This window comes from Arachis ipaensis, chromosome B9, assembly GCF_059453495.1.
Source record: "Arachis ipaensis isolate K30076 ecotype BB chromosome B9, ASM5945349v1, whole genome shotgun sequence".
Taxonomy (NCBI): domain Eukaryota; kingdom Viridiplantae; phylum Streptophyta; class Magnoliopsida; order Fabales; family Fabaceae; genus Arachis; species Arachis ipaensis.
Window position 1 is genome coordinate 26,852,633 of NC_142444.1, and position 23,596 is coordinate 26,876,228.

General features: G+C 32.2%; 1 protein-coding gene and 1 long non-coding RNA gene across 2 annotated transcripts; one reads left to right on the top strand and one right to left on the bottom strand.

Moving 5' to 3' along the window:
• Positions 1-217: 217 nt before the first annotated feature.
• Positions 218-3,258, bottom strand: LOC110266679 (uncharacterized). The gene is made up of 4 exons (XR_002354158.2): positions 2,748-3,258; positions 1,126-1,326; positions 715-825; positions 218-579 (listed from the first exon to the last, which is right to left on the bottom strand). It is a non-coding gene; the product is annotated as an uncharacterized LOC110266679 (long non-coding RNA).
• Positions 3,259-5,392: 2,134 nt separating this feature from the next.
• Positions 5,393-12,498, top strand: LOC148544087 (uncharacterized). Its single transcript, XM_088498860.1, has 8 exons — positions 5,393-5,429; positions 9,242-9,381; positions 11,189-11,332; positions 11,421-11,427; positions 11,770-11,866; positions 11,973-12,100; positions 12,194-12,278; positions 12,360-12,498. Exons 1-8 carry the CDS (start codon positions 5,393-5,395, stop codon positions 12,496-12,498), a joined length of 777 nt encoding a protein of 258 aa, XP_088354986.1.
• Positions 12,499-23,596: the final 11,098 nt, after the last annotated feature.

The following is a 23,596-nucleotide window of genomic DNA, read 5'->3' on the forward strand; positions in this document are numbered from 1 at the left end:
TAAAAATAAAAATTTTGATGTCGTCCTTCTGATTTATAAGACAAAAGTAGCTCAAGTGTTTTACAAAAAATAATAATATTTTCAAGTTGCTCAAACTGTAATATTAAACTACCGTTGTCTCATTCTGGTCCCATCATAAATTAAGTGCTTGTCATTTTATGAGTGTAGTTGTTATAAACACTAAACCTCCCAATGCGAGAGATAAAAAAAAACCCACGGCAAGGTAAAAATTTTCACTATTTTCCAAATCAAAGTTACAAACAAGTCTCAAAAGTAAAAACTTACAAGCACTACTAAGTATACATGCAGAATTCTTGTACAAGAACATAAACGCATAAACTAATTGGTGAAATCAATGATACAATAGAAGGCCGTTGCTTACGAATTTTTTGGCTAGAGAGCTCGGATTGCAATCACACCTCAAAGTTGAAGGACTATGAGTGAAGAACTCTAGGTAAACTAGAAAAGAATTTAACCATCCGATCATTCATTCGTTCAGGTTAATACACTAATTGTGATATAGAGGGACTCTGCAAAAAGTGTTTGCTTGGGCCTCACACAAAGGAAAATGATCATAACCTGTTTGATAAATACACAATGATGTATTATTCCTTTTTAGCTTCAAAAGCAGAACCGAAAGGGACAAATTTAGCTTGAGAAAAGATTGACACAAAATAATAATACCACAATGCAAAATTTTACAAAAGTATTTACATGCTCACCAAGTTGCAACTGCTACACAAGCTGCCTAATGCACGTTTTAATGGTTGAATCCAGAAAGAAAGTAGATTCTCGACTATAGCAATTATCTATTTCTTGATGTCCCTGAAAAATCTATTTGAGTTGGTATTCATATGAAATGATATGAGATAGAGTAGCTTCAAAGGGGAAAAAACTAAAAATCTATTTATAAATGATTTGCAAATTTTGAAAAAGATAATAACTTTCTAAGGGAAAAAAACTAAAAATATAACTAAACTTATACATTCTCAATCAGAGGCTTCAAAACTCAAGAAAGGGAGCAAATTGAGTTTATAGAATTTCTAAGATCATTCCAACTATCGAGTACCAATGCTATATCCTATGGTGCATGGAATATAAGTGATAGTTCGAAGGGTTACTTACAGAATGTTGAATATGGATAATCATGATAGTAAGTACACTTCATTCCTTCATCTTCTCTATAAGGAGGTGAAAGAATGTCTAGCACAGCACAAGGTGTTATTGCTGTGAAACAGTACAGATTTCCACCATACTTTGGATATAAAATTGATATCTCGCATGGTGCAGTCATGACCTTATCAACAGCTAGCTTAGCCAGTCTAACTACAACAAAGATAAATTACAACAAAATCATTTTAAAACATAGATGCAAAATAGAAAGTTTTATAAGCCACTAAATATGATATCATATTGTTTAATAATATTGATAAAAAGATTTCCTGAATGAGATATACAATTATGTAATTTTAAGTCCTCAACATAGTAGCAATTAGCCATAGGAAATTCTATAGAAAATGATTAATCTCCCTAATACTCTTATTAATAATTCCCCCTAACTAATAGATTTAGAAAATCTTGAATGCTTTTTTTGTATATATATATTTACAAGGCATTGAATACCTTTACTTTTTCACTTAATACTTTTTTTTAATTTAATATTAGAAGGACTATTAGGAGTACATGTTAAGAAGATGTATCATTACTCAGTGCTTTTTATATTTACATGCTCTCATACAAAAGTGTGGGACAAAACAAAAATGTGCTACAGCTACAAATTAGCAAAAAAAAAATCTATTGTTCATAAGATTGAGAGTGCAATTCAACTTTGACCTGTTGATTTTATGTTTATTGTATTTTTGCTTTTATGGAAGAATTGTTGGTCATTTTTTGTTTAATTGATCTGCATATATTTTATACTAAAGGCTTCATCTTACTGAGTATATCAAAAAAGGAAATTGGAATAAGTATGAATTTGGTAGTGTACTATTACATGTAAGTGGCAATTATCTGCCTTTGATTTTGCTACTAATCGAAATTCTTTGTTCCTTTAATTGATTATATCATACAGTAGCAATAAGAAAAAGGGAGGTCAACGGGCAGTTGGACCTGATAAAAGTGGCAGAGGGCTCCATCAATTTAGTATGAAAGGTTTTTTATCTATCTTCTTTGATTGATTTGTTCTTCAACAAATTGATTCCAATTAACAATAACCTAGCAATAAAATCAAAATATTTCTGAAGTTTTAACTAACAAGTTTTACAAAATACATCATGAGGCAAAATCAATCAAATCTCTTCGCTTAGTCATCCTTATTTAATTTTATTTTACCCAATAAATCAGCATAATTGGAAACATTATTGACTTCTTAATGATATAATATCTGAAATTTACTCCTAATCGAATGAGTTCCCTCATGCAAGACACCATGTATTGTATTTTAGTTTTTCACAATCATTGCCCTACTTCCACAATAGAGGTTAAACTTCAAACAAGAAAAAAGTAGGAACCTTATTCAATTAGAAATCAAAAGAGTTACTACCAACCAAATCACAACAATCAAATTCAATCATTCAAGCATAATCAAGGACTCCTAATCTATTTTAAAACTTTTCACTGGTTTATTATCAAATTCTTTTGAAATAAAAACAACATTCAATACTCTGGCAAACGAAGAACATTCAAATTCACATAAAATTTCATAGAAAAGAAAATAAAGTACAATAAAAATAAAAACAAAATGGAACCTTAAAGGAGTAGGTCGCAGAGGCAGAGGTGGAGGGAGAAAGACAGAGATCAGAGTTGCTGGTGAAGAAGAAGAACAGAGAGGCGACAGAAAACAATGAAGTGGTGGACCCGAGTGTAGCAGCGGCGGTGGCAGCGTGTTGCGACGTTGACGATCAGAGAACAAGCACCATACAAGGGAGAATGAGCAATCCCACGGATGGAGAGGATCAGAGAATGACCACGGCGCAGGGAGAGGATCAGAGAGCGAGCTACCGTGGAGGGGGAAGAATAAGGAACGGGCGACGTTGATCGGAAGCAGAGAGAAGGGCAAAAGCCCTAGCAGAGCTCTGGACTCTCCTCTTTGAAACTCAGATTAAAAAAAAAACAGGAGAAATGTGTAAAACAAAAAAAGCAGAGGGCAAATGTTTAATTATTAATTCTTTCAAAAATAAAAAAATGGGGCTTATTTTGTAAATATTTTACTGACGGTGAATCATACTCCTATACAAAGTTAGGAGTAAGAAATCCGTGGTCTAGTTAACATATGAAATTATATTAGACTTTTAAATTTTAAAAAGCACAAGCCAACTTTAAAAAGCTCTACCTTAGATACTTTCAAAAGTACACCGATCTTTTAAAAGTTACAAATACAAATTGATTAAAATGTTTTTTATATTTTACTATTTTAAATTGGTTAACGCCTAAAAAATCAAATTGATTTAACCTGTTTATCTATTTTTTAAATGGTTTCTCAATTTTTGACGGCACAATCGACTTTTACTATGATTTTCATGGACAAATATTGCCACTAAATCTCTTGTGATCTCAAATGACATGCCAAACACCAAGGTACGCAGAATGTTCATTGACCAAGGAAGCTTAACAAACATCATCTTCTTGCCAATGTTGTGAGAATACAATATGAGTTTTGATATACTTTGTCGAGTTAAACTCCAAAATGATTCTTGAGATTGGCGTCGTGCACTAAAATTGTTTTTGAGATTCTAATTGCACTAATTACATCTCTGAGATTGATAAAAATGCACTATGTTAGTCTTTGACCTATTTTTCATTAACGACGTGATGACATGAACTGTTAGTGGCACGTGTCACTCCATGGTTTGGCCACGTGTAATGATATGATGATGTGGTGACCAGTGACATGTGGCATGCTGATGTGGATCGTTGTGCCACGTGTCACAATGCTATTTGGCCACGTATCTGTTTGTGCCACGTGTCGCAACATTATTTGTCCATTGTGTCATCATTGTAGATGCACCAAATTAATCCCTCACTTTGTATTAAGTGACTCATTTTAATCTCTGAAATTGAATGTCGTACACCAAACTAGTCCCTTCACCAGTTTTTTTTTCATTTTTGTAAAATTTAAAATTTTCAATATCTTGGATGCACTAATTTCAGTTATATTTTTTCACATATCGTTTAAATACGAGTACTTTCTAAAAATTTTCAAGATTTTAGTTTTAATTATATAATTTTTTCTATCATAATTTAACATTGGTAAATTTTGTAATATATAAGTATGTTATTATAAAAAAAGAATTATATGATTGATTAGACACAATTTTCATAAAAAAAAACGTATTTTTAACAAGAAATCAATAATTAAAACAAACGTTTTTTTGTTCTTATGAAATACACGTTTCTGTTGTGTGTAAATGGGTTAGATTGAAGGCACTTCAAGCACCCTCACTACCATCTCCGACCTCTTTAGTTTAGACGAAAGAGGTCGGAGATGGTAGTGAGGGCGCTTAAAATGCCTTCACGTCAACTTCAAGACGGCAGTTAGGGGTATCTGCAAGAGAAAAAATATTTTATAAAAGCACTGAAAGAGGTCGGAGATGTTAGTGAGAGTACTTGAAATGCCTTCACATCAACTCCAAGACGGTAGTTAGGGATATCCTCAAGAGAAAAATATTTTATAAAAGCACTTTTATTTGAATAACATGTGAAAAAATAGAATTGAAATTAATGCATTCAAAGATATTAAGAATTTTGAATTTATAGAAAAAAAAGAAGAAAAAACTGGTGAAGGGACTAGTTTGGTGCACGACATTCAATTTCAGAGACTAAAATGAGTCACTTAATGCAAATCGATGGGCTAATTTGGTATATTTACAATGATGACACAATGGATGACATGTGAACGAATAATGTTGCAATACGTGGCACAACCATCCACATCAGCATGCCACGTGTTACTGGTCACTACATCATCATACCATTATACGTGGTCAAACCATGGAGTGACATGTGTCACTAACAGCCCACGTCACAAGCCATGTCATCACATCGTTAATGGAAAATGGGTTAAGGATTAATATGGTGCACTTTTGCTAATCTTAGAGACATAATTGGTGCAATTGAAATTTCAGGGATAATTTTAATGCACAACACTAATTTCAGAGACCATTTTGAGGTTTAACTCATACTTTATCAAGTTACAATTTAATTTGTAGTAAAAAATTCATCAAGTAAAAAAATAATGCTTATGCATGTTATCAAATTGGAATTTGATAGAAGGCGCTACTATTTATCTAAGAAAAGCAAAAATAAATCTGATTTTGACTTGAGTAAAAAAAAAAAAAATAATAAGGGCTTATTATAGACAATACTTACAGGTCAAAATAATAAGTGCTTATTGATGGAAGGTGCTAGTGCTAGTGCTACTATGTTACCTGGTATGCATGTTGCCAACATATGCATACAACTTGCAATTTATGGACAGAGTACAAGTTGAAAATGTGCAACTATTATAAAGCTTAGCTAAGATTTTTTTTCATGTTAACCGCCACTACCTTTATATAGATAGTTGGCTGTAGGTTCATGTTTTGTAAAATTTGAGTGAGTGAAAATTAAGATAAAAAATAATAAGTTTTTTTTATATATTGTAATCTCTTTATATAAGTGTTATTTTCATAATATATAAGAAATTATTATAAATTTTTTTTTATATTTTGAGAAATTATCACCATAAAAAAAACGTTGAGTACCATCAGAATTATCGTCGGATTTAGCGTTGATCTGTACTAGTGGATTTATCATCAGTTTTTCCGACAAAAAGGAGAAAAAATTTGTGGCCATAAATAATTACCGTCAGAACAGATTTTTTGTCGCTAAAGCCAATGGTAATTATTGACGTGAAAATATAACTCACCAGCACTAATGTTATCGTGAGATTTTTCGTTGGTATATTCCACCGATATCACAGTTTAATGAAACACATCGTTTTGGTGATTTAATCCGACGGTAAAATTGGGTTAAAATACAGGTGCAAAAGATGATATTTGCATTTTGATGACGTCAACTTAGTCCAAGTCTTGAAGACCTAGAGTGTCTTTCCCTCATTTTTGTAGCCTAGAGAGCGTAGGGAAGTATAGAGTTTAGGCTAGTTCGAGTGTCAGATTAAAAACTTTTTTGATAGATCAGGACCTGGGATATATATATATATATATATATTAACTAGCTACTTTTAGAAGTGTCATAACTGAGTTCTGTATGCTGCTAAGGATTAGATGACTGAATATTGTTAAATGATACGAGATGTATATATGTGTGTGGTTGCTTATAGGACGGATTTACATTTAAGCATGTGGGGGCAAGTGCCCCATTGAATTTTTATAAAGTTTCATGTAGAATATATAAAAAAATATATTTGCCCCCATTCAAAAAATAAATGACTCCAGTAAATTTTTTTTCTTAGTTCACACACTTCTCAATGTATAAGAATGGAAAAAAAAATTCAAAACATAAACATTATTCAATAATGAATATATAAAAACACCAATTCGAAGTATATTAATTCAATTTTAATAGATAAATCTATTGTCATTAAAAATTGATACACTACAGATGATGTTAAAATAAAATTATTTTTTATTTGTTAATTTGGTGCTTAACAAATTAAAAAAATTAAATAAATGTAACGAAGAGCCAAAATTTGACTCTATTAAATATTTTTTTATTATAAAAGATTAAAAATTTATTCATGAAAAATATATTTAATTTGCTTAATATTAATTAAAAATTAATATCTAAATTATTTGAATATTTAAGAATGATTTTAAATTTTTGATATGTTTATCTAATCAATTGTTGAAGAAAGACAAAAAAAAAGAATAAATTAAAAAAAATGTTGTCTAAAATCAAATGGTTTAGTTTCTAAAATAAAAAAAAATATTGTTACAGAGAGATTTGAAAGAATATTATTTTTTTATTAGTGTTTTTTTAAAAATAGTTTTAGGTTTGCCAATAACAACAACAATAGTGGAAGAAACTTCTTTAGCTATAAATATTATAAAGAGTCGATTTCGTAATCATATGGAAGATAAATTTTTAAATAATTATTCAATAACATATATAGAAAGAAAAATATTTGATTGTATTGACAATTGAAAGAAAATTAAAACCTATTTAAATTACTATTTTAGTGTTTAAATTTATTCGTTAGACAATTTGAAAATTAATTATATTTTACAATAACAAAATATAATTATAAAAATTATGGTCATATTATATATACATTGTCTCCACTGACAATTTTTTGAATCCGTCACTGCTTATAACTTTTTGTCTATTATTATTTATGATTTTGTCTGTGTATATTATGTTTGTCAAACATTTTTTTTTAAAAAATTATTCTGCAAAGTAACTATATTTTAACAATAAATCAAGCTCATATATTAAATAACAGTTAATAATGCTTAATCCTGTAACATTCTTATAAAGCAAGGTTTTGAAGTTAGTGGAATTTCAGCGTGTCAATGCTCTCAACTATGAATGTACTATTCATGATATGTATATCATCCAACTCATGTCATGCAATGATTCATACATATATTCTCATTGGCTTATTGGCTTATACCATCCATTACATGCCATGTTTCAGTTGATTCATATACCTTCCTTTTGTATTTACTCTTTTATTTTTTTTCTCTTGCCTTTTTTATTTCTATTAGATTGTAAATTTTTTTTTATTAAATATGTAACTTTTTTATTAAATATGTTGCTTTTATATTTTTTTGTATTTACAAATATCCCTTTATCATTAACTATAATTCACTTTTAAATTCTACCAGATTTTAAATGTCATGTTTAATAAAAAATAAATAACTATATTAGGTGAATACTAACAAGAGTAGCTACATAATTTATCTTAGTTAAAAGGATATTTATAGTAGATACAATTTCTTCTTTGCTGAGAATTATGCAAGCTTGAGTATATTTGCAAAGTAAGGAGAATGTCTGAGTATAAATTTTATTACAGTTATATGAACCATTTACTTATTTCATGTATTGATCCCAATCACACGTGAATAAACTTTTTATCCGGTCATTATATTCATTCCAAGTACTTCATGTACACTGAACCATATAATTTTAAAATTTCATACACGTCTCAGTGTTATCATTTTTAAACTTTTGTCATATTCTCACTTTTGCTTTGCCAATTGGCTACTGTTTTTTCACTTACATTGCAATTAATTTTCTGTTTGTCATGATTGCTCATGTTGATCAATGTCCAATCATCGTTGCTTGCTTTATATTGTTAACATAATTAATTTTCTAGATTGTATGACACTTTCATTGGTTTGTTATTGTAATTTAATTTTTTAATTTTTTAAATATTTGGTTTGATTTTTATTTTCAATACAGAGTAAGTATTTCCATTTAGCCATTTTTTCTATTTATACTACCATACCCTCTCATAGTTCTTTACTGATCAGCGTATTTTTAGTTAATTTTAGTTCCTTTTCACTCCACCATCACATCCTTTTCTTATTATTTACGTTTAGCTCTTCTATCCAGAATGAAGTTTCATGATCAAGGCCCATTATTTTTTCATGGAAGTTAATCCTGTATCAATTGAATAATCTCTTTATTTTAGTTCTTTTTTAACTTTTATTTGTTAAGTCATCTTCATCTTTGGTTTGTTTACGCTGACATAATAAATCATAATTTTTGTTTTACAACAGGAGATGGGTGAATTGCCATCTATTTTTACAAGAGATTCAACGATGAATTATCCACCAACTTATCCTTTTATGATTTCTCTGGCAATGAGCTCCAAGTTATCATTGAGAAGGGTCACCGTACCGCAATAATTGTTGCTGGTTACAGCAATTTTTACATGTTGTATGGGCTTAAACAAGGTGGTTGGTTGAGCATTTGTTATGCCGGGAAGGACAAGTTTCTTATTCTTGAAGTTAAGGACCACAATATGCGTTTTAAAGAGCCCTATTTTCCCCAATTAAGCTTTCTGGTGATATTAAGCCATCTATTTCTGTTAAGGATGTCATAGATCTTTCCGAGTCTACTGATGTTCTTAATTCTGTTTTACACTCTGTAAACTTTCCAAATATAAATGTCTCCCTTAATGAATCTAATCAAAGTTCTTTTCATAACTCATCACCTCTTGAATCACCATTTTCTGTTCATGTTGTTCATTATTTTTTACATAAAGAACTCCCTGTTTATTCTGATTGCATTGCAGATCACATCCAAGACAGTGTTACGGACAACCATATTTCATGTGAAATGGTTATTGGTCCTGCAAATATTTCTGATCCTTTTAAACAAGTTTTGTCATTGGAGGAAGTTTCTTCTTCTTCAATTTGTCCTAATCCTTTGAATGTTAGTTTTTCCAGTTGCTATCATGTATCTAATGATCAACATTCCCTCTCCATATATTCCCACTTATTGCCTGATATCCAGCAACCTATTTCTACTCTGTAGTTTTCTCTTTACCATCAGTTAATATTACTGTTGAACCACCTTCTCCTGTTTTTCCTGTTGTGTACACTTTGAAGAAGCCTGTATCTGCTTCTTATTCTTCAAACTACTCTATGATAATAACATTGCATATTACTCTATTCAAGTTGCTGTTTGTTTATCATCATTATGATTGTATTCATTTTTTTCTAGTTTTTATTTTTTTGAATAAATTTTTTATTCAGCTTTGACTTCAAGATTTCAGGCATTCCCATCTCGATTTGATCATGTTAATGTCATCCAACCTGATAGACCAAATGTTGTGATGAAATTACGCTAGAGAAGCTCAACATCCTCTGAGTCTTTTCTTACAAAAGGCTGGCGTAGATTTTCCTTGAAACATGGACTTGAGGCTGGAAGTCTTCTTTGTTTTACTGTTTCTTCTGATGATGAGATCACCATGTCAATTTCAACTATTAGTATTTAATTTTGTTGCCAATATCATAGTTTAGTTGTTGCCGTCTGAGTTTATGTTATGATTTTCTCTTAATTGTAATGTTTTATTATGTCAACTATGGCTATATTGTAATTTCATCTTCATTATATTAATGCCAAATTTCCTTTTGACTTACTTTAATTTTATGACAACATTCTTTACACTCATTGTATATTTGTATCATACCTCAAGATTGACTTTATTAATCCTTATTTCATCTGAAGTATATGAATACTAAATTTTGCTCTATTTCTTTAATTTCCCATTCCATTTCGAATAATATTATTATTCTACTTAAGCTAATGTAATCAATCCTATTCAAGCCCATGTATTTCTCATAGCAGTTGTTTTAATTATTTGAAAATCACACAATTTGTATCAGAAAAGATGTTGTTAAATTTCTTTGTTACATCTAATATTTTTTTATTGGTTCATTTCATATAATTCAGACATTTAACAATTTTCTTTCTTACTTGATCATACTTTCTAGACAATGAATCCCATATGAAATATGATTTTCAGAAAAGTCTTATCTTAGCTAATATTTAGTCTTATTATGTACTCAGTATATTGGTCTTTCAAATGAAATGCTTAATTAATTATTGATCATGTATCATACTTCAACGTTCTTTTTATTCTGACCAGGTATTCATCCAAAGTATAATTTTGTTTTAAGTATTTCAGGTACACTTGAACAAAAAATAAAAAAATTATTAAGTCATGAATTTCTTTTTATAATGTTGTCATGTAGTCAACAAAACTTAACTTTATACATTTAATTTTTCAGTTGTACTTCATAAGCATACAAGTACAGTTTTCTATCTTTCGTTCACTATCGCTGTCTTTTTCGATGTTTCTAAACTTCAAAATTAATTAATAATGTACATGATCTATTTTTTTTATATAAGATAACATACACTTTTCTCATGCATTATGACTTCATTGAACATAGTTTACAATTACTCTTCATCCACTTCTACAGATTTTTGTCTTTGTCTGATTCATGCACTACTATTTTCTAACATGTTCATCACTTCTTCCTGTCTGATTACTACTGTCCATTTATGGTGTCCTCTTGCCAATTTCTAAGCAGTCACGTTCCAACCTCTATATATTTTGCTTTCTAGGCACTCCCTATACCTCACATCCAACTTATATCCCACTCTTGATTAGTTTTCTAACTCTCTTTTTTCCTGTTCTTTAATTATTTTCTCACTTGAAATGGCATCATAGTTTACTCTCTTGAAGGATATAGACCCCTCAACTGAAAATCAGGTCTATAAAATCAAAGTAAGGCTCATTAAGTCTTGGTTGCTAACTTATTCTGAGCTTAAGTATCAGAAATCGATGATAGAACTGGCCGTGATGGATGAAATGGTTTGTATAGTTTCCTAATTTTCATATAAGATATTTTAGTAGATCACAAAGAATTTGTTATTAACTTTATATCTTTATGCTTTTTTAGGGAGATCGTATTTAACGTACTATAAGGAATCCTCTCAGGAGACTATTTGAGGGTGACTTATCTGATGGCAAAGTATACACAATATCCAACTTCTCATTGTCACTGAATGATCAGAAGTACAAACCAACAACTCATTCTCATCGTATATATTTCAAGAGAGAAACTCAGCTTAGGATTGTTCATGAGCCTGGCTTCATTGATCATAGTTTCCATTTCGTATCTAATGAACTGATACTCAAGCATTCCAACCCTCAGTCCCACTTAATTGGTATAAATTATTTGAACTTTTAAGATCAATTTTTTTTATATTATCCAGCTTTTGTACATGTAATTTTCTATTTTTTGTTAGATGTTATTGGCTTGATTACTGGGAAGGGTGACACAATTGAGTTTACAAGGAATGACAAGAGTTGTGTATACATTGTGGTTGAACTTGATGATATGAAGTATTCCCGACCATTATATATGTTGTTAAACTCTGTTATTTATATTTTATAATTTCATTACTCTTTTTCACCGTCATTAAATTTTTGTTATATGCTTTTTAAATAGGGGTAATGGTAAAACTAGGTGTACTCTGTGGGAAGAGTATGCAAAGATGTTAGTTAAGCATATTGAGGATCAACCCACTTCTGAGTATATAATAATAATTCAATTTGCAAAGTTCAATCTCTTCAAGGGTTAGTATAAATGTTCTATCCAAATCTGCTAATCAACATGTAAAATTTTTACTTTCTTATTTACATTATTATATTTTTTATATCAAATTTTAGGCTCAATGGGTGTATCTAATACAAATTGCAATTCCATTTTGTACATCAACACTGACTTTCCAGAGGTGAAGGATTTTAGAAAGAGGCAACGTTGATTAATTTATATTTTTTCAATCATTATTATTTATTCAAAGCTGATTTTTTTGTTGTTTTATAATTGTTACAGTGTTATAATGGTTGGGGTTCCACCTGCAAACCAGTTGTCTCAATTATCTGATGGATCATCATACTCTCTTGAGGATGATCTTATTAACCAAACAAGTTTCAAGAACATATGTGATGTTAAGGAATCCTCTGAGATTTAATTTTTCTATTTCTCTTATATATATATATATTTCAAATGATCTTAAATCCATTTTTTTTCTAGAATGGTACCTGTCACATATGGGACTGTTGTTGCTATTGACTACAAGAGTGGCTGGTGGTACAAGAGTTGCAAGCATTGTTTCCATGCTCTAAAGGAATCTGAGAATTCATTCCATTGTGTTACCTGTGACACATTCCCAAATTCTCATGTTCCTAGGTATATAGTTCTACATTTATAATTATTTTTTGTTAACCTTCATCAATGCCAAATCTTTTGTTTATTAACTCAAACATGTTCAGTTTCAGTATAAATTTAAGAGTTGCTGATGAATTAGATACCGCCTCCTTTATACTATATGACAAAGAAGCTAGCAAATACCTTGGTGTATCTGCTTCTGATATGCGCATGTCTCATGTCAACAAGGTTGTATCTGATTTTTTAAATCTTTCTCTATTTTCTAATTTATTTTTTTGTTATTAATATGCCAATTTCTGCCTCATTAATTCAATTCATATGTTACATTTTAATCAGGGAAGTTTGAAGGATGAATATCATTATCCTCAGGAGCTCAATGCTTTCGTTGACAAGAATTTCATATTTAAGATTTCAGTTAAGATGGAAGATATCAATGCTTTCCAACCATGCAGAATTGTTGTTCTTAAACTTTGTGCTGATAATTCAATCATCTCAAAATTTCTTGATAAACACAAGATATATAATGCATGTTTACGAAGATTTCAAGTTTCTTTAAATCTATATTATTGGTTCATTCTATATATATTTTTGAATTTTATTTCAGGAAAATTTGGTCCATGAAAATTCTGAACTTATTACTATTCTCTCCGACTCTACTGAAACTCCCAAGGTTACAAATTCTTAATTCCTCATTTTTCCTTACCATTTTAGGCTACTATAATTAACTATATAATTTAACTGCAATTTTGCATTCTATACAGCAAACAGGTTCGCCTTCCATTGAGATAATTGGTGATGATAATACTGATTCATTTTCGACTCCAAAAAGGGGACTCATCGAGGCCGCTTCATGTACCAAAAGTCTTATTGATGTTTATCCAGATACTGAGAACCAGTCCTCTACTAAGTCTCGAAAGATTACCGTTGAAGAAGTTCATAATGTTGCAAAGCTTCATGAAGAATAGCTTTTCAAGAACCTTGCTTATATTTTTGTAGTTTCGTTTTGATTCCTAAATAATGTCTGTTGTGATTTAATCACATCAAGGTTATGTTTTAAGTTAGTCTGAGTGTGTCTTTTATTCCAATAAGAATGTTAGTGCTATGCACACAATTCATAGTCCTTCTATTATAGTAAGTTGTAGACAAATTTCTATGTCATATGTAACTCATGCTTGGTTCTTATGTATTAACTCAATTTTATATATTTAAATTAGGTTTATTATCTTTATTGATTTCATTATTCCTTTATTTACAATTTGTATTCACTCCTTTTTTAAATCTTAATACAATGAGTACTTTTATTTGACATCTTTTTGACAAAATGTCATGTAAATACCTTTTTTTTATTAATTAATAAAATCTAATTACACTTATTTCACAGCTGATGTCAACCAATTCGTACATGGACTAACATATCACAGTTAAAATTGTGTATTAAAAACCCCTAAGTTCTATATATTCTTCTTAATGTATAACCTCTTATTAATCTATATTTATATTCATATTATATTTATATTCTCTTTTTTCTTATCTACCAAACAGTTCTTTATACCATACCTCCTTCTAATTTAATGACTAAAAATTTAATCTTTTTTATTTATTTTTTTATTCCCGTACTAATTTATTATGCAATGAATACACATACAACTATTCTCACTAGACTTGATTCTTTAAGACATTACCCTGACACATTGATATTTTACAAAATGCACTACTTACTATAGCCATTACCATTTTCAAAAAGACTATTACATCTATATAAAGTACATCCACCATTTGCAATTCATTGCCTTTTTTCCAGAGATATTTCAACAACTAATAGGTTCTTCCTCCTTCTTAAGTTTATAGTTTCTTTCTTCTTCGAATTCAATACTGTCTCTTCAATATCATATCTTTTACACAAAGTCAGTTTTTTATACCATTATACGTTTAAATTTGCTTCTTATTTTTGTTAGTTACCAATATCAGAAATGGATACTACTCATTTCATGCCTCCCAAATTTAACCATGATAGAATTTTCTACATGCAAGTGGATCTTCTTGGGGTAATATTCTTAAATGATTGCTCATCAACTTATCTATTGATCAATATTTTGTACTTTTTCAATAATTATTTTGTATATTAGTATCTAAACACTTTTTTATGTATTAGATAATGCATGAGTTGTCTTCAATTTTTTATCGCACCTACAAAGATCATCTCAAGGAGATGATGTTATTTGTTGATCTCAATGATAATCAAATAGAACTGCGTTTGGGGAAAGGCAAAACTTCTGGTTATATTCTATCTGGTTTGGAAAATTTACTGAAGTTCTAGCTACTCTCTTAAGAAAGGTGGTTGGTTGAAGTTAATGTATGTTGGTGAAGATGTATTTGTCTTGCTAAAGGTCAAAGACAATAATATGTGTAAGATGATTGTAGACCACCCTACTGGAGATTTAAACACTGAGTCAGTTGCAAATATCCTTCAAGATATACCATATTCGTTACCTCAAAATACAAACCCTGCTTACTCTTATACTCACATTTCTCACATTATTTCAACTCGACATAGTAACACTAATGGTTCTTTTCCTACACAGAAGGTTGATATTGGTGCTAGCTTTTCTGCTTTTACTCAATATAATGTTCACAACCAGCTAATGACAACAAATCCAAATGCAAACAGCTCTTATCAATTCCAACACTATGAGGATTCATTTCGTTATGGTTCAGTTAATAATAATGTCAACAACTCTACGGATTATCCTTTACCTGTTCTTTATGGTAATGCATTGGGTTTTAACTTTGGCTCTATTAAAAATGGAACTACATTCAACATAGATTTAGGTTCTTCCACCTCCTTAAAGTCAGGTTATGTTCGCCGTGCTAAAACTTTAGATTTTAATACCAAAAGACACCTGCTACTTAATTAATAATGCTTTTTGGTGCATTAAACAAGTTTCATACAACCAGATTCAAAATAGTGGTGTGGTGAGTTTATATTTATTCAGAGTTTATATCTTTTTTCTTAAATTGGTTCACAATTTAGTAGTAACATTTTTTTTAACAGGTCTCTGTCCACCAGATTCACACAGAATGCTTTTCCAAGCAAGCCTGACAATGTGAATGTTGTTCTCGATAATAGATGTTCATACCAACTGGGATTACGCTGGAATAAGAAAAGGAAGATTCAGCTATATCTGACTAGAGGTTTGAAGCATCTTGCAAAGTCTAATGGATTCAGACATGGCACTTTATTGAGATTTTCTGTATACCCCAATAATGAATCTAACATGCATCTCAAGGTCCTTAGTTTATAGAGATATTGTCAATATAAACTATATTGACATGCATTTAGTTAATTACTTATGTTTTAATTTTCTTTCATCATATTCTCGATCAGTTCATTCTCATGATCACTTCTATCTCTAAGTTATGTATTTTCTTGAACCGCGATCATGTATTGTTATGCGTGTTTATTTAATTCCCTTTTTAGCAATGTATTTTACTTTTTTCTTTCACTAAAACGCTTTTCTTTCTTAATTGCTTGAATTCTTCTACAGATCATATCTTTCTATCGTGTGATGTACTATTAGCTATTTTTTCTCAATTTTTTAAATTAAAATTGTCCAAATAAAATCAAGGCAACTAATTTAATTTTTAGTCTCTCAATATCACTAATTGTCATTTTTTCATTTCAGTTTAATTTCCATGAATGGACTTATCAAATGAACTCATTCAACAATATATAAGAAAGTTTAGTTATCTTTCATTGGAATTTTTTCCTTCCTTTTTATTACCTTACCACCTGTATCATTTTATTTTCATAAATGTAGGATATATGAACCAAAATCACGACATTTTAGAATGTTCACCTATAATTACAGTAATGTTGAATCTTTATATACACGTTGCTAATTATGTGATTCATTTAATAATTTTTCTAATATTACATTGTACACATGTAATAGCTAATTTTTCATTACTTACATTTTTTTAACACAGATATTTAGTACTCTAAACATTACCTGTCTAGAATTTGAAAAGAAAAAAAATTATAAGTATGTCTTATAAATTTACATGTATATCTTTACTTATCTTGCTGCTGAATTTTTATTTAATTTGAATGATATGTTAATAAATTTGCTGAATATTATGTATCATGAATTTTTCATTTAGTTCAGAAAAATTGTCCATCTTAACTTGACTTTTTTTTTTTTACAAATTTTTCTTCTTTTTATGAATTGGTTATCATGTACACCTACTAGCCGTGTTTGCAACTTCACTTTCCAACCTGAAGAACTGTAATTGGCCTTTTGCTTCCTTCATTATTTGCTCTGGTTTTTTGTGACTAATGCTTTTCTAAGCTATTACCTTCCACAAGTTACACCCTGTCATGTACTCGTTACTCACATAGTTCCACCAATACTGATCAATTGAGTAAGAGTTAATTTTCATATATTTGTCTTTTATATTTAGTACTTTTTTACATTTTTGATAAAAACACGACATCTGTTTTCCTATCTTTACTTTCTGACATAAGGTAATTAGACAATAATTATCCCTAAGCTACAGTTTGGAAGCTATAATATCCAAAGTATCATAATATTTAAAATAATATTTTTCTTAGTTATTTCTTTTCTTCTATATTCCTATAGAATTTTTTATACGGAGTTATTAAACATGAGCTTCCTACATTGTAACCTAGATAACAGATTGATATTGAATAACAAATCTGAATACCATGTAATGTGAACAAACTATACATTATTTTCTTTATTTTATATTAATTTTCTTTTTCTGTAATAACTCTAATTTTTGCACTAATGCGAGTTTTTCTTAAAATAATATTTTAAAGCGATTAGTTTTATCTTGACGAGTCGACTTCGAACCCGAAGTAAAATAAATAGTAATATAATTTTATTATTATGTTATTTATTTATTTTACTTGTTCTAATTATCATGAAGCCTAGATAATAATATTAATATTATTATTATCAAGTCCGAGTTTTACCGATAAAACTAATTATTGGTATTTCTTGATGAGTTTAGAATTGCTAATGCTTCATCAAATATCTTTCATTTTTCAAGTTACTAATGTCATTTATGTTAGTAACTCATATATATTTGACCTTGTATAATATTATTATTATTATGGTATATTATTCAACCTTATATATTATTTATTTAATTCATCATATGTCTTTAATTAGCATCATTACCTAACAATGTTCATTTTATTTTTCTCTTGGCCGAGCCATTAAGATAATAGAAGAAAAAAAAATATAAACAGGATCCATGTACTTTAATTCATGATTCATCCACCTAGGATTTTATTAGCATGGCTTATATACATATGTATACATATATAAAACATAACACGTCTCCTTCTTTTATTGACCAAAGAAACTTAATAATGAGTTATCATCTAATGCCTTTATCCTTTGATTAATGCCCTTTTATTATGACCGAATGTATTAAGAAAGAAAGAAAACATGACACATAACCCTCTTCTTGACACATATCCTTGTTCAATATTGCTAACACCCTCTAATCTCCTTTCTTTAACTCATAACCGAATTGCATGTAAGAAAGAAAAGAGAGAGACCAAAATCCCCCATCGAAGAACCGTAACCCTCAACCATTCTCCCTTCCCGATTTCTCCTAATCCGTAACTCCAATAAAGTGTTTGTATCCTCCTCCTCTACGTGTTGGCGTTACTTTTGTCCGGTAGAAGTCGACAGTGACGTAGCTCCCCTACCTCTTGAGTTTGGCCAACTGGAGTTTTAGGAAGCACAGAGGATTTCAGACGTTTTTCCTTCAGCAGCTCGGTCAGAAGGTTCCTCCGGAGCTTCGCATATTTTGATTTCATACGAAGGTAGGGTTTTGGTAAATTTTCACCGGTTAAATTGGTATTTGATAAGTGAATTGATGTCGTGATTACTTTTCGATTAAATTTATATTGATAATTGTGATAAGTTTGAGGTTTGGAGGATTTAAGTGCAGCCAGAAACTGAGTTATTCTGATGATTGTGATTTCTGGATTACAGTAGGATAATTTGAAAATGTTAAAAGTTTCCGGTTTGATTTATTGAAAATGATTTGAAAAGAGTGTGGAAAATGGTTTGGATGGAACCCGAGAAGGGTGGCAGAGTCCGGATTTTAGGGGAGGTGCCGCCAAAATTATGTTATAAACCTTAAGAATTTATTTAAAATTTTGTTTAGAAGAAAAAGATTGGATTTGAAAAATTGTATTATTTGATTTTCTATTTATTCAGAAAATAGTTATATGTCGGATTTAAATTATTTAAGAAAAGTACTATGTTTGAGTTTGATTTGAAAATGAAAAGGGGCTGATGTTCTGAATTTGACTCAAGGATTTTATTTGGAGGAGTTTTAGGAAACTTCAAAAGTAATTGAGTTTTTATTGAATGATTCCGTTTGGCAACATCTTGGAAAATGTTAAAGAATTTGTGTTAAAAATCAAAAGGGGATTAGTTTTGGTTTTAAAAGGGAAAGAGAAGACAAACCGGCACGTGTGATTATGAAATAATTAAAAGGTCACAAGAGGGTGACAGAAAGTAAATAATTATAGTGTTGATGTGAACATGTTAAGCCGCGGGCTTTATGTATGAGTAATTATATGGGAATGCCCGTGTATATGGAATGGCTTCCAGGAGAAAGTGGCACATGCTTCAGCTGGAGAACCAGCGCCTGCAAGTACTTACAGAGGTCATGTTTGGCATACTTCAGCTGGAGAATCAGCGCCTGCAAAAGGTGGAGATCTTGCAGAGGTTATGCCGCTGGAATGCCTTATCTGACTTGCGAGTCGGATTGCGTCGGGTGCGGGTCGAAACCGAAAAATGAGCTCATTACCTGCGACAGGACTAGACATGCATCATCCTTGTTGTGCATTTGCATTTTGCTTGATATGGTGAAATTATTTGCGATTGTCTTCTTGTATTTATGCATTCCTTACTGTTACTCTTAATTGTGGTAATTAGATACTTCTCTGTGAATCTTGTATATTTTATTGAGAATTACTTGAACTGTGGTAACCCTTATTAAACTAACTACCCTCGACCCTACTAAGAACTCCCCAGTTCTTACCCCTTTTCTTCCTCCCCTTCAGATGGAGACCGGAGTTATATTTTACGAGATGGACCCTCCCTATATATACGAGGATATAGTACATCATAGGTTTTATGTAGTAGCTGCGAAGATTAGGACTCGTATATACATTGTGCGTGATCATCCTTTCAGCCACCCAATTGACACTCCAGAGTTTAACCTCGACATGCCCTATGAGTTCCCGCTGCAGTGGCTTCACCCAGATGCTCCATTTCACCCGTTTCATGACGGGCCGGTGCCTCACCAGCATCCCGCTCAGCCTGCGGATCAGGCGGACCCTGAGCCTGAGCCCATGGAGGAGCATATTCCAGAGCCTGTACTGGAGGAGGATATCCCAGTGGAGCAGATCTCAGTATCTTCATCCGAGCCATCTTCTAAGGAGCCGCTCACCGCCTCTATTAGTGGACCGGCGAGTGCTGGTCAGACCAATAGCACGAGTGCCAGTGCCCCTCCTGAGGTTATAGAGATTTCTGACGACGAGGACGAGGATCCTGAGGAGTGTTCTGATGTGGTTGTGATCTCCTTTGACGATGATAGCTGAGGCCTGAGAGCTGCGGTTGTGCCTTTTGATAGTTTTTTGCGATAGCCTAGCTTTTGTGTTAGTCTCTCACTTTTGGTTAGACTCACTGAGAGAGTAGGGTGTACATAGTTGACTAGGCTAGTTCGGGCACCAGCTTAGGGGTTTTCTATATGAACCAGGGCCCGGAGTGTTGATTTGTACATAGTAATATTTCTAAAGGATGGTATGCTAACTTATATATATATATATATGTACTTAGCCTTCTCTCCGCATAACTTATTCTTTTTTATCCTCTTAGAGGTTTTTGGAGAAGCAGGATTGCGTTTATGTACCTTTGGATTTTGGATATGTATGTATATATGTGTAAATATTCTCCGGCCGGTCTTGACTTCGCGGGCTGAGCTAGGAGCTTGTTAGTTTATATCTTTGGCACTCTATTCCTACTTTTATTATCTTATGTTTAACAGCTATAGTCTTCTTATCATGCAAGTTAACTCGTTTCTTGAGCGTTGCGCTTTTATTTCGCGATTTTTATTTCCTTTATTCTTCAAGGCTCCTAGCATATTATAATCCTTCTGCTATTATATGTACACATTTTATTTTAGAGGTCGTAATACCACACCACCTCTGTTTTACGACTTAAGCATAAAGCTCAGTGTGGTACAGTGTTACATTATGGTATCAGAGCAGTTCGCTCCTATAGAGCCTGAAAAAAGGACTGATTGTGCTTCTGTGCATTCTCTGTATATGTGTTTATGTGCTATTAGGATATATGAATGATATATATGGCATAAACGTTTGTGAGCATGCATTTGGAACTTAAAGCATTAGACCTGCGATATTGAGACTGATCAACTTAATATCACTTGTTTGGTGTGTATAGGGACCAGATGTCGACTCGCAGACGCAGTCACAGGCGAGGTATAGGTAGGATAGGCACCGTTACTCCTGCCCCCGCAGAGACTGATCCAGTAGACTTTATGGCTGTCCTGGGAAATATGGCTGCAGCTATGCAGGCGACAGCCGAGGCACTGGATAATCAGATAAACCAGGGTAATCACGGGAACAATAATGATGAGGATGGTCCAATGACACTTGCTATATTTCTAAAAGTTCACCCTCCGACCTACAGGGGAACCTCAAATCCCACTTATGCAGACAATTGGATTCAGGCTATGGAACGGGCATTGCAGACCCAACAGGTTCCTGAAGAGCAATGGGTTGAGTTTGGAACATATGAGCTGCAAGGTGAGGCTCAGTATTGGTGGCAGGGGACCCGACGTATCTTGCAGCCTGATGGTGCTGCGATTCCTTGGGAGGTTTTTCAGACAGAATTCTATAAGAAATACTTTCCTAATTCAGCCAGAAATGCCAAGGAACTTGAGTTAATGCAGTTAAAGTAGGGACAGATGACTTTTGCTGAGTATACTAGTAAATTTGAGGAGTTATGTCACTTTTCTCGTTTCTGTCAAGGTGCGCCTGAAGATTTTGCTAAATGGAAGTGTATTAAATATGAGGAAGGTCTTCAGAGTGATATTCTGAGCTTCATTATCCCAAGGGAGATCAGAGTGTTTTCTGAATTGGTGAATAAGAGTAGGGTGGCTGAAGATTGTGTGAGAAATGCAGCAGCAGAGAAAGGAAGTTTGAGGGTGCCTTTTCAGAGGCCTTCAGGGAGGAACTTTGCTTTGAGAGGTAGGAATTTCAAATGTGGAGGTTTTGTTCCGCAGCAGACTCAGGGCCAGGGTAATTATAGAAGGCCGAATGCTAATGTTAATCAGGGAAGAAGGTTTGGGAAGCAGCCACAGCAGGATTCGAATTGTCAGAGGTGCAGAAAGTATCATCCTAGAATTCCGTGCAGGTTAGGACTTGGGGTATGCTATTATTGTGGATAGCCCGAGAATATGGCCAATAGTTGTCCGGAAAAGAAGAAGTATGAGACTGGTAGAGTACAACAGCTGGGGAGAGTGTATACCACTTCTGCAGCAGGTGCTGAAGGATCTGAGACACTGATTAGAGGTAATTGTGAAATGACTGGTAAAATCTTAAATGCATTATTTGATTCAGGAGCAACTCATTCATTTATTGAATTTGAAAAGGCTAATGAGTTAGGATCGAGAATGGTGGTTTTAGGTTATGATTTGAAAGTGTATAATGCTACTCATGAAGCTATGGTGACTAGGATAGGATGTCCACAAGTTCCCTTTCGAGTGCAACAGTGTGAATTTGTGCATGATTTGATTTTTTTACCGATGACTGGTCTTGATCTCATCTTGGGATTGGATTGGTTATCTAAGAATCATGTTTTGCTTGATTGTTCTGAGAAGTCAGTACAATTTATGCTGGAAGGGTCAGAAGCACTGATGAGCGGATATTTTATACGCTTTTTGGGGTTAATTTCATATAGTTTTGAGTATGTTCTAGTTAGTTTTTAGTCTATTTTCATTAGTTTTTAGGAAAAATTCATATTTCTGGACTTTACTATGAGTTGTGTGTTTTTCTGTAATTTCAGGTATTTTTCTGGCTGAAATTGAAGGAGCTGAGCAAAAATCTGATTCAGGCTGAAAAAGGACTGCTGATGCTGTTGGATTCTGACCTCCCTGCACGCAAAGTAGATTTTCTGGAGCTACAGAACTCGAAATGGCATGCTTCCAATTGCGTTGGAAAGTAGACATCCAGGGCTTTCCAGCAATATATAATAGTCCATATTTTGCACAAGGATAGACGACGTAAATTGGCGTTCAACGCCAGTTCTCTGCCCAAGTCTGGCGTCCAGCGCCAGAAAAGGATCAAAAGCTGGAGTTGAACGCCCAAACTGGCACAAAAACTGGCGTTCAACTCCACAAATGGCCTCTGCACGTGAATTTCTTAAATCTCAGCCCCAGCACACACCAAGTGGGCCCCAGAAGTGGATCTCTGCATCATCCATCATAGTTTACTCATTTTTTGTAAACCTAGGCTACTAGTTTAGTATTTAAACAACTTTTAGAGACTTATTTTGCATCTCATGACATTTTAGATCTGAACTTTGTACTCTTTGACGGCATGAGTCTTTAAACTCCATTGTTGGGGGTGAGGAGCTCTGCTGTGTCTCGATGAATTAATGCAAGTATTTCTGTTTTCTATTCAAACACGCTTGTTCCTATCTAAGATGTTCATTCGCGCTTAACTGTGATGAAGGTGATGAGTTGTGACACTCATCACCATTCTCAACCCATGAACGTGTGACTGACAACCACCTCCGTTCTATATCAGATTGAATGAGTATCTC

Excerpts from the sequence above, each read along its gene's own strand:
- LOC148544087 (XM_088498860.1), top strand. The coding sequence starts at position 5,393 with ATGGAAGGTGCTAGTGCTAGTGCTACTATGTTACCTG. Across the intron at positions 9,382-11,188 it reads TTTGTCCTAATCCTTTGAAT|TTTACTCTCTTGAAGGATAT; the intron begins GTTAGTTTTTCC and ends ATGGCATCATAG. Across the intron at positions 11,867-11,972 it reads GTTGAACTTGATGATATGAA|GGGTAATGGTAAAACTAGGT; the intron begins GTATTCCCGACC and ends CTTTTTAAATAG.